We start from the raw sequence: 12,137 nt of genomic DNA on the forward strand, positions 1-12,137 counted from the left end.
TTTAAGCAAGGGAAGGAAATGGCCCAGCTTGAACCAGCTGGGAGAAATGGGTTGGTCAGACAAAAACAAGGTAGTGGGGACGGTGGTGGCAATGCTGTTTTATGAGTGGGTGACAGTGAGCTCTGTTTAGCAGGATGGTAATAATAGAAAGTGGGAGAATGAAAACACAGAACTAATACAAAGGGAAACAATTTCAAGCTAAAAAGAATAAAAGAGAAGAAAAGAGACATTTAGAGAGAGGAACCAAAGACAGGTATCCTGAGTTAAAATGAGAAAAAATAAAAAATAAAAATAGACCATCTTCTACCCCAGCAGGGGGAAAAAAGCAGAAGTGATATTATAACACCATTCTGCACCAAATAATTGTCAGGAAAGAAGGTCCTCAACCTGAGCTCTAGACAGAAATGGGAGCACTCGACAAGAAGCAGCTAAGGAGCAGTTTAGTCTCCAGGAGGACACGCAAGACCAACTAAAGGAATCATCCACCTGCAAAGGGCACTGGTGGAAGGGAGAAGCAATACAGCTAGCAAGAAATACTGATGGGGCTGGCTTTATGCCAGGGGGACTCCGGCTGGAGAAAAAGAGTGGTGGGAGAGGAGCAGTCTGACCTGCATAAAACAATCGTGAGGAGAAAAGTGGATGCAGCTCCGGAAGGTGATTAATGGGGGCATGTGAATGGAAACTATTTTAACACATGGGCAGTATTCTTTTCATTGTGATTTGTGATGCGAATCAAGGCATTTCAACCCTCAAAGTGCTCTCATTGGTCCTTTTAATACTAATGTAGCAGTAATAATTTTATGTGACATGTGAAAAGACCTTATGTTTCCTGGGAATAATGGTAATGTAGCTAAGACAAGACCTGGATTCATCCATAATTCAGTAGTTTTTGGAGGAGGAAATCTATCTGATTATTACTAGAGTAAAAGTCTGGCTATACCTGGGATAAGATACACAATGCTTTTCTTTTTTCTTTTTCTTTTATTTTTAGTTACATAGTAAGGTGAAAAGAAGAAAAAGAAAGTCTGTCTAACAAGACTCCTCCACTTTCCTGTGCCTATTGCTTGTTCTGAAGACAAGCACTTGGCTCTCTAGTGAAACGTTTTTACAGATAACATGTGAAACCACAGCTTTGAATCATTTCCAACTGTGTCTTTTTGTTGGCTCCGGCTTACTTTAGCTACTTACGCTGGACTGTCACAGTGTCTTAGGGATGAGGAGACGCCTCCCCCGCAGGTCCTGCTGCACTCTCCCCATAGTGACCAGGGACCCCAGCCCCCATCTATGCTCTGGGGCCAAGTGCCAAAAGGAACACAATCTCCCTGATAACACCACTGCAAGATTTCACAGAAAACACAGAATTAGCTTTTAGGCAGATAGAGCTATCAGGATAGAAATAAATACATAAGGGTCAGGCATTAGCATTCTCCCAATAGATAACAGACTGAGAGTTCTTTAACTGTGTTTAGACATTGGTAAAGGTGCATGTGATTTGCAAATTATCTTTAGCTAGGCAATGATTTATAAATCTCTAACAAGTACCAGGAGTCTAAAAAACTTGACTTTACTTCTTTTTTCCTTATTTCTTCTCCTCCAGACTTTTAGTGTTTCTCATTATAGAGACCTCAAAAGTCTTTTTTAGATATTTTAGTATTAAAACATTTTTTTCTTTATATTCCACTATTATTAGACTCATGGAATGATAACGCAATATGGAAAGTTCCCCAGTAAGGAATTTTTATGATGGTAATTGCTTTTTCTTTAAAAAAAAAAAAAGGCCGGTTGAGGCTACAATAGTAAAAGAATGTGTTGTGGCATTTCATCTACATGACTGCTGCAGACATAATAAAAGTAATGCCAAGACACTAGGGACAGGGTACAAAAAAACCCTTATATACAGTGACTAGCCATGTGTATAGTCCCTGCATGAACATGTGTACTGGAATTCTTCTCAGCTTTACTCTCTGCAATAAACCACACATACTGCACATAAGTAGAAAGCCAGGAATAATTTATCGAGATGCAGACATCACATAATCAGCTCATAACTCTAACATGATAAATCTTATTTGCAGAATTGGTAAAAATGATTTTTTTTTAAACCAAGCATTAGGCTAGGCTTTTATTGGTGCATTTTTCTGAGTTATCAAAATTTGATGAACCATACTGATGCTATGAAAGTCATTTGTTTATACGAATAACAATAGGGAACATTATTAGAGTTGAGTAACTGTCAGCAATGTTAGATTGTTAAATAAAAATTCAACCATTATATTAAAATGTAAAGGGATTATGACATGTGATGCTTTGAAAGTAATCAGTTTATTATATTAATTCTGTATATCCAGAATTCTTTCACTTTCACCATTTGTACTACTACCACTCTAGACCAAACTAGCAAATAGAACAGCTTGTTACCTGGTCCCCCTGCCTCACTTTCTTCTACCTATAATCAATCTATTCTCCAGTGAGCTATCAGAGAGCTCTTTTAAAAACATATTATGGCATTATGTCACTTTTTTGCTTAAAAGACTGTGGTGGTTTCCTCCTTCCCTTAACTCTGGTCAATGGTGGCCTTTGTGACCTAGCCTCTGCCTCCTTCTCCAGCCTTATTCTCTTTCTGGTACAGAATGCTCCAGACACACTGGCCTTATTTCTTTTCCTCCATACACTAAACCTGTTCTCTCCTCAGGGCATTTGCGTTTGTTGGTCCTCCTGGGAATACTCTTCAGATTCCTTATATTGTCTTCTCATCGTTTGGACTCAGGTCAGGTGTCACTCAGTCAGAGAGGTCTTTCCTTGATCACTCTTATTCTGAAGTGGTTGTACTTCACTACCCCTTCCACCCTCCCCTCCCCCTACTCCAGGATGTATAGAGATTACATCCTCCTGTTTTAGTCCCCTCTTACACCTACTTTAAATCACCCTATTTATTTCTCAGATTACTTCCTCATTATTTTTATTGTCTCCTCTCCTTAGTACGTAAAAGCCTTGAGAGCCAAATGTGGCTATTCAAATTTAAATTAATTAAAATTAAAAATTCAGTTCCTTAGACCCACTAGCTACATTTCTAGGGCTCCCATAGCCACATGTGGCTAGCGGCTATGATTTTGGACAGAGCAGATATAGAATATTTCTATCATCACAGAATGTTCTAATTGGAAATGCTGAATGTCTAGAACAGTGCCTAGTATGTAGTAGATATGCAACAAAACTTTATTGAATGAATGAATACATTAAATTATAGAATCCTGTGTCCTGTTTTGGTTACTACATTTCAGGAAGGAACTGGAGACACTGGAGGGTAAAGAAAGTCATATTCATCTTTGCTTCCCTGGTAGCTGGCATTCAGCGAATATTACAGCAGTTGTAACAACATAAAGGACTTCTTAAGAAAAGTGCTAAGCAATTAGGCAAGAGGAAGTCAAAATTTGGTTGGCTATAAGACCAAACATTCTGACCCTAAATCTTATAAATATTAAAGTAGGACATTAAAAAAGATTACGAGTTTTGGGCAACAAAAATTACCATGAAGTAAAAGAAAATCATCTGTCCAAAATGATGAAGCAGAGGTAGTTGGCTGAACTGATAATACAATACGAACTCTGGGAGCAGGGCTGCTAATAATGTACATGTGAGAGGGAGAATGTTCCAGCTGCCAGCTTAAGATTTACCTAACTGATCTTGAAGACCAACCGTGTGCATAATGATATACCAATTGCGTTAGATTTTCGTCTATATAAAAGTCACAACAGTGGACCAAATAATCTCCAGTTTTACATTTTTGTTATTACAAGTAGCTATGTGTAAGAATATTTATGCCTGCACCTATGAGAGTAACTGAGCAATGTAGTATTAACCAGCAATTACTGTTTTTTCCTGTGGTTTCAATTAATGACACTTAATACTAAAAAATTCCAAATCTTAAAATTTGCCTATTTTCTTCAAGTTGGAAACTTAGTATTACTGATTTCAAATAACAATAAAATTTGATTTTACATTTATTTTATATAATCACAGAGCTGCACTTAAAGCTCAAAGAGCCTTTAGAATTCATGTGGTCTAAGCACTTCATTTTTTCACATTAGGAAACCAGAACCTGAAGGAGGTTGACTTGCCCAAGGTCACTTACTGGCAGAAAAGGATTAGCTGTCCAAATACGCACAAAAAAACAGTGGAAAAAAAAATCGATTGGATGTGTAGGATTACATATTTGAAGACATTAAAGAATACATTAGCATATTTTACTGAACTGTTTTTACTACATAAAATACAAAATAACACTAGAGATTTTTTAAAAAACCCACTTAGCTGCAAGTATACAACCACATGTTATTTCATACCTCCTTGAGTATTCTTATAATTAGCAGAGGAAAAAAATCCCACTTTTTGTATTTTTCAGGGGACGAAATTGTGAAGGCCACAAAAACACTGAAAGTTGTAGATTCTAAAGTATTTAATAATATTGTTTTACATGTGTCCTAGATGCACACAAAATGTAGCACAGGGAAAGAGTCACATAAATTCTCTTGTTTTCCTTTTAAAACTTATTCTGAAGGTAAAAGATAAATACAAATATTCAGTTTGTAAAATGTTCCTCAGTTCTTACCATTACTTAATATCTACACAGCAGCAGTATTCTATAAGTGGTTTGCTAAAACCTTTTACTGCATAAATTTATGCTATTGATTATATCTATTCCATAGAGTTATAATAGACAATTATATCAGGAAGTTAAATAACATAGATTAATGGGTAAAGAATGAAGAATTCATAATAATAATATAAGTATCAGTCATTTAGCAGTTGACAAGAGACTAGTGTCTAGTTTAACAACTAATTAACAACTCAGTCTATGTGGGGATGACTTCAGTCTGTGGGTATCCTGTGTTACAAACTTGAGCTCTCATTCTAGCAATATCTTTCTTTGGTCCAGAGCAAGTCATTTGTTTCTTTTCTTTAGTTTCCCTGACTACAAAATGGGGACTAACTTTAGTTTTTGATTATAATATGATTTGGATTAGGATGACTATAGAAATTAGTTCTATACAGACATACCCTCAAAGAAGTTAAAAATCTATCAAACGACTTGTTTAATTTTGTTCTCTAGCAAAATGTTCTTTTGTGCTTTCCCCTCACCTTGTGTTTATAGGAAAGGATCTCCTTGGAATTTTTGCTAATTCTCCTTCTGGTAGTATTAAGTATTTTGATGTAGTACATGATTTTAACAGAAGAAACTTATTTAACTTAATAAGTTTTTTAAGAAACCTATAGGGAACTTCAAGTGAATCAAGTTATTTGAGCTAATTTTCTAGATGACTATATTAACTAATACATACTAAGATTTTAATGTAAGTCATAATTAATATAATTGGATTACACCAAATAAAGTAGATTCAAGTTTACAAATCCTACAAGCACATTAAAGGTGAGAATTTTGAGTTTTGTATTTCCTATTTTTATCCTTTTTTTTTTTTTTTTTTAAACTAAAGGTGCTAAAACTGTAAAAGCTCTATTTCCATAGGCATAGAATTTTACTTCATGTCTTAAACTAGAAGAGTTCAATATTCAGATGGAAGCTAGTTTTTAATCTTTATTCCCAAGGGTTATATCCAATCTAGTGATTTTGGACTATTCTAAATATCAGTCATATTACTATAGCCTAAATTATCCAGATAAATTGGATAAATCTGGCTTTCTTTTTGCTAATTCAGGTGTGTTTAACCAGATTCAGAAAGGTGAAAGAAGTGAAACTATCACATTCAAAAATAAAATCTCATATTGCTCATTCTTGTTTTTCACATTCCTTCTAAATAAAAGAAATATGTCTTTAAAACTATCTAGAAAGATGATATATCTAGTGAAACACTTATTTTCTTAAGAAACACGTATTCATCATTAAACAACATCTCTTTCTGTTAGGCCACTGAATTTCACGATCTCCATCAGGGAATTGTCTTAAGCAAGATATATTATAAATCAAAAAATCTAACTTTGAAAATTTGTCAGAATTCTACAAAGGAAAATTTCAAAATGAGTATATATACAGTATTTTAAAATAATTTTTTTAAAACTAGATATATTTTAGGATGTGATTATGGTAGATCTTGTACCACAGCCAGCACTGGGTCTAGCCAGCATCTGGAATAAGATATCTCTAAGGAAATCCTAAGATTTTAAAGGAAGTGATATTGGTGATTCAATATACAACATTCTTCCTAAATCAGAAAAGCTGAGAGTTGGAGCACAGTGCTATTAAAAGCCTTATCTTTCTGCTCTGCAGGTGCGGGAATGCTAAATTTTATTTCAGCCTAAATTCTAAATCAGAACTTGTCATCCCATACTATTTAAATTTCTAGAGCAACTGGAAGAGTCATTCTTTCTTCACTTCTTGCGTTTATAGTTTGGGACTCAGTCAAAACATATTACATTCTACTTTAAGTGAATTAAGATCTAAGGCTGCAAATGTCCTATTATATATCCAGTGCTTTAGAAGGGCATGTAATAATCCTATTCTAATCCAGCCCTGTGTTTCCCATGCAAAAATATTAGGAATCAATGTCATGTATATGTAAGCCCAAATGCTGGGTTATGTCTCTAATTGGGGCTTGTAGAATCATTAAATCAATCTCTTGGCAATAAACCAAGTATTTGAAACCTTCTTTGTGGTCACCATCAGAGCTTGCAAGGACTGGGTTTTGATTATCCTTAATATCCTGTTCAGTAATAATGCCAACACTGCTATCAGAGTTTTTATAGTGTAGATCTTTGTTTACCATTTCATCAAATATGGCATCCCTCCGATTTCTGTCCAAAGGGCTATTGTTGATGCCACGTCTAAGAAAAGTTCTTTTGGCTGAAAGTTACATTGATTGATTTGTAGAAGCGTGACCCATGGACACACAGTACCAGCGCACTGTCTGGGCTCATCAAATTTCCTCCTTTGGTTAATGCTACTGTCCCTGAGCACATCCATTCAGACCATATGGTTCTTATTCAGTCCTTGAATGGCTTATTCAGGCAAACATCCAATGGCTGTAATAGCGATGTCAGACCCCCCAGGACTCACGCAAAGATCAGTTTTTAATTTTTTGGCCATATTTCTTACTCCATCTGCTAAATGTGCATGGAACAGTTCCCATACTTACATGGAACATTTGTGGAACTGCGCCCCCGGGCAAAGATCCCATATCTTTTGCAGCCAGAGTTTGACGAGATCATTGTGGATCCAGTCCTCTGGATATGTCTATGCTATCACTTGAGCCATATTTCTCCCCTCCCCCCAACCTTTTAAAAAAAGATTTATTCAAAAAGCTATGAGCAGCTTTGGTTTTATCCTGCTGGCTAGACAGGATGTAGGTTCTTTCTTGTTCCTTCTGATGAGAGTAGTTTTGAAATTCAGAGTTAAGATCAGAGGTCGTGGATATACCATTCATGCTTCTGAGACACACAAACTCATGCTTATGGTCTGTTATGCTCATTACTGCCAGTTAAAACAGTCTGGCAAAGAATTTTCTGCCCACCATCATCTAAGGCTGGCACATAATAATGAAAAGTAATGATGATGCTCTAGTAATATAAATTAACACCTTCCCTCTGAGGAAGGCAACAAAAAGCTCACTGAGATATTATCTCATTCCATCCTCACAATATCTCTATGAAATATGTAGAAATAGATTTTCTCTCATTTTAAAGTGGAGATTCATTATTTTGCCAATTTTAACACTATCATATATTCTTAGCTCAGTGTTCTGTCTGGGTGCCTTTTTTATTGTGATTCCAGAGGTAACAAACTGTTACAGGTAAACAAATGAAAAATACACTTAGTAATAAAGGGTAAAACATATTGTAAACCCATCTCAGGCTCAGTGACTCACTATTCCTGTGACAATGAAAATCTGCTTTTTATTCTACACAATTTCCCATCTGAAAGTAAAGTATAATCAGAGGCAGTATAGAGGGGTAAAGTTTTCCTCTTTGGAATCAGAAAGACTCAGGCTGGAATCTCAGCTCTATTATTAAATTGTTATGTAATCCTAGGCTTTCAAGTCTCACTTTCTTCATCTGTAAAATGGAGTTAAAACAGTACCCACCTTATAGAATTTTTGTCAGTAGTAAACCGAACAAATATGCGCCTGGCATAGTGTAAGTATAAAACTATTCAATATCATGGGACTTCACTGGTGGCACAGTGGTTAAGAGTCTGCCTGCCAATGCAGGGGACACGGTTTCGAGCCCTGGTCTAGGAAGATCCTACATTCCGCGGAGCAAATAAGCCCGTGTGCCACAACTACTGAGCCTGCGCTCTAGAGCCCACAAGCCACAACTACTGAGCCTGTGCGCCACAACTACAGAAGCCCACGTGCCTAGAGCCCATGCTCCGCAACAAGAGAAGCCACTGCAGTGAGAAGTCCACGCACCGCAACGAAGAGTATCCCCAGCTCGCCCAACTACAGAAAGCCTGTGCGCAGCAACGAAGACCCAATGCAGCCAAAAATAAATAAATAAAATAAATAAATTTAATAAAAAATAAAACTATTCATTATATTATCATCATTATTACTGATAATGTCAACTATTTATAGATGGAAAGAACACAGACTAGCCACACAAAGTTGACCAGACCAACTGAAAATTTCACTTTAATTTTGTCATTAAGTGTTTGCATGACTGTTTTGGTTTGAGTCAAAATTCTGGGCTCTTGTTTAATATCCAAATAGGTATAGCCTTAAGAGGAAAATCCGCATTTGTCAATAGTAAACATGCTTCTCTCTTAAGGAAAAAAGCAACAACAACGAAGATTCATGAATAGATAACACGGCATATGCAGTTAGTTAAAAAATAAGTTAAAAATAATGAAGTGCTCAGCTCACGTGAATAGTTCTTTGTATTCTTTTTCCCTTAAAAATGTAAGTTGATCTAGTTCTTTAAAAGCCTTTTTATAAATTCAAAGTTAATGATAGGGATATTTTGAGTGTCTTCTCCTAGTACTCTGTCCTTTTTCTTTCTAGGAGTCTGCATGTGTATTTGTTATTTTCATTTATTCATTCATTTAAAAACCTCCTAGTGCTATACCTAAAGCTGTCTACAGACCTTCCATGCCTCTGGAAGAATGGCTAAGATTTGTTTCGTAGATTAATTTGAGATGATGAAATCCAATGTATTGCCTTTACGAAACTACACTCTAATGTTGTGAATATTAATGACCTCTTGGTATACAAACTTTGCTACGCTTCCAAGTTCTTAAATAGATTTTCATGGAGCCCAAGATGCTGTGCCAAGGTACTCTGGAAGCTGACAAGATTCTAAGGACAGGGTAAGGAGGCAGCCAAGGGGTTCTTTTAACCTGAGCTTTTCCATTTTTTTCAAATGTATATCTCAGGACTATGTAGAATGCATTTGAATAAAGGGTTTAAGGATCAAAAAGTTGACAACCATTAGCCTAGATTAAGAAAGTGAATCTTTAGAAATGATATACATTTCTGCCCCATTTTATTCACTTTCTCTTGTCTGTGCTTATTCTTATTTATGCTTAGAAGTAATTATATTTCCCTTCTATTCGCTTATCTAAATTTAAATTCGATACTGTTAGCTTTGATATTATTTTGAGCATTTTCTAAGCAGCCTTCAAAATTGTAATTGGCATGTAAATATCATCTCTGTCAAATATACGCACATAAGCTGTAAGATATGACATTCCAGAGTCCTGCCATTAAGCACAAATGATAAGATATTAAATATGTGTTTACCATAAAGATGACTGAGTTGAGTTCTGTGTTCTCAGATAGCCACTACTTGTTGTTTACCTATTTAGAGTGATTATATAGTTTATACAATGCTTTCAGGAGAGCTCTAGGTTTAAAAGAATGAGTTCTTTGTGCATTGGGTTAAACAATAAAGTAAAATAAAAAGGTCCATCAGGCCTAGTAATAGTATTATTACAGGCAAATAGAAACAGTGGCCGACTGGTATACATCACAATAATAATAATCAATCAGTGGCAAATAAAGAACCAGATTCTCACTGTGACTTTCCCCTTACAGTTGTGTATTTCTTCTAAGTACAGATTGATGTAAATTGCTACTTGTAAAAAAAAAAAAAAAAAAAAATTGCTACTTGTCGTTGACAAGAATTGTTGGTTCCAAAATAAACCCAGATTGTTGTTTCAAGAATGCAGTTCCTAATATTTTCTATTATATCCATGAAAAAAAGCAAGGAATTTTTGGTAGTGTGTGAAGGTCTCTGTATTTTTATTGGCTACTTACAAAAGTTTCAAAAAAAGATCCTTAATCTTTAAAAAATGACCCTATCAATTCATACATTTAGCATAATTTACCAACATTTCCAAACTCAGCATGGAAAAGCCATCAACATGGCACTAGGTCATGGGTCCTGAATGAAGCCGTCAGCAAGGATTAATAAACTGTGACAGCTGCCCAAAAGCTTTCATTCTTTTTATTTAAACGTCAGATTGCAAGCTGAATTCAGTGTAATCTTTTTTGAAACTAGCCCAACTAACATGGAAGAAGTCAGAACTGAGAACAGATGACAGTGTCGTTATTGTTGTAAATTCAGGCCATAGCAATAAATTTTAGAATCCACATATATAGCAATTCCTAAAGAATTTCAGGAATACCCTAAAATATTCTTATCTGTTTGAACAATTCTTAATAATTATAGTTTTTGAAAACTAGGCTGATGAAACTGAAAATTATTTAGCAACAATTTCTATGCTCAATAAATTAACTATTCTTCTACTACTAGATCTTTCTCTCACATTGCAATTTAAAAGTGACTCATTAGACCATAGTTATAAAATCTATTTTAGGATCACATAATTTTCTTGGATACTGTCAGAAAAAAAACAGACATATGACTAAACAGACTCTATTAAATAAGATTGTTGTTGAACGTTTTTGTGCAAATGTAACTCAAACGTATACATATAGAAAGGTGAAACTGACCCAGAAAATGCTCATTATACTTTCCTAAACAATGCATATTTGCAGATATCAAGATAATTCATTAGGCTAGGAATTTATTATTTTCTCAAGCACATTTTAATTAGTATGCATGATTTCCTAGTGGCTGAATATCAACACCAGAAATTTATCAGTTTAGTCTACATGTTAAATAGCTAATGAATCATTTGAGCTTACCCCCTTTTCAATATTCCCAGTTTGACAGAGTGTTCCCTCAGCTGCGGGAATACTGTTGGTGACACAGCGGTTGCTTTTGCTGAGACACCAGAGCTCTCTACACACTTCCTAGGAAAGAAGGCAAAAGCAAGTTGATCAGAAGTAGAGACTAAAATCATGTCCACTATTCCATAAAAATACCCATAGTATATAAGCAATACTAAGCATCACTCATCTCTTGCTGGTGTTGAAGCATCAGAGATGAGGATTTTGGAGGTGGTCCCTCTGGAAGGTAGGTTACTCATTTCACAAAATCATTTTAATATTTGTCTTTATAATTCTTATTTCAGTGGATAAAGTATATCTTAGTTTTTAATACTGATTAGAATCTTTTTAAAATAATGTGCAGAAATTTCATTAACAGAGAAGAGTAGTGAGAAAGAATGAATATGTAGAAAGGAAATATATGTTTATTACTCCCCAAAACATACAATAGCACAAACTTTCCAATTACTAATAGAGTGGCCAAGTAGGTGATTTCCTAGTCCTACTGAAATATTCAAATAAAGTGTATTTTTTAAAAAGAGAGAAAGAGAGAGACTATGGGAATGGACAGAAAGTCCATTATAAAATTATAATTATATAATATATAATATATATATATGTTATAAAATTCATAAATGCCTAAAGAACAATCTAGCAATGTTATTTGCAGTTCATCAATGTAGCCCACTTTCATGAAAGGGAAATTTGGTTTTGAACAAATGCTGCTATCTATGTGCCATTTCCATAACTGATATATTTCAGATGTTATTTGGTGCTGTCTTGTCTTCTTTATTATGATTTCTCATTATCCCACCTCACCATGGGAGAACTACACTTATTGTAATGTTGGCAATATAAAATACCTCATTTTGTTCACACTTATATTAATCTATCAGATTTTAAAATAAGCTGTCCAACATATCCCAACGTAAAGTCTTTGAACAGCCAAAACAC

General features: G+C 35.0%; 1 protein-coding gene across 4 annotated transcripts in view; it reads right to left on the bottom strand.

The window, feature by feature from the left end:
* The window catches only part of ADAMTS6 (ADAM metallopeptidase with thrombospondin type 1 motif 6), a 271,152-nt gene that overhangs the window by 91,103 nt on the left and 167,912 nt on the right, over positions 1 to 12,137 (bottom strand). For 3 of the 4 annotated variants that reach the window (XR_005019513.1, XM_036849410.1, XM_036849411.1), the window contains exons 12-13: positions 11,160 to 11,267; positions 1,189 to 1,334 (exon numbers count right to left, since the gene is read on the bottom strand). Coding sequence is in view for 3 of the 4 variants with exons in the window: in XM_036849410.1 (XP_036705305.1) it covers positions 1,189 to 1,334; positions 11,160 to 11,267 (254 nt within the window). In the remaining variant the exon portion in view is untranslated. The remainder of the gene's footprint in view (positions 1 to 1,188; positions 1,335 to 11,159; positions 11,268 to 12,137) is intronic. The other variant, XM_036849413.1, reaches the window with a different exon arrangement.

Source organism: Balaenoptera musculus, chromosome 3 (assembly GCF_009873245.2).
Source record: "Balaenoptera musculus isolate JJ_BM4_2016_0621 chromosome 3, mBalMus1.pri.v3, whole genome shotgun sequence".
Taxonomy (NCBI): domain Eukaryota; kingdom Metazoa; phylum Chordata; class Mammalia; order Artiodactyla; family Balaenopteridae; genus Balaenoptera; species Balaenoptera musculus.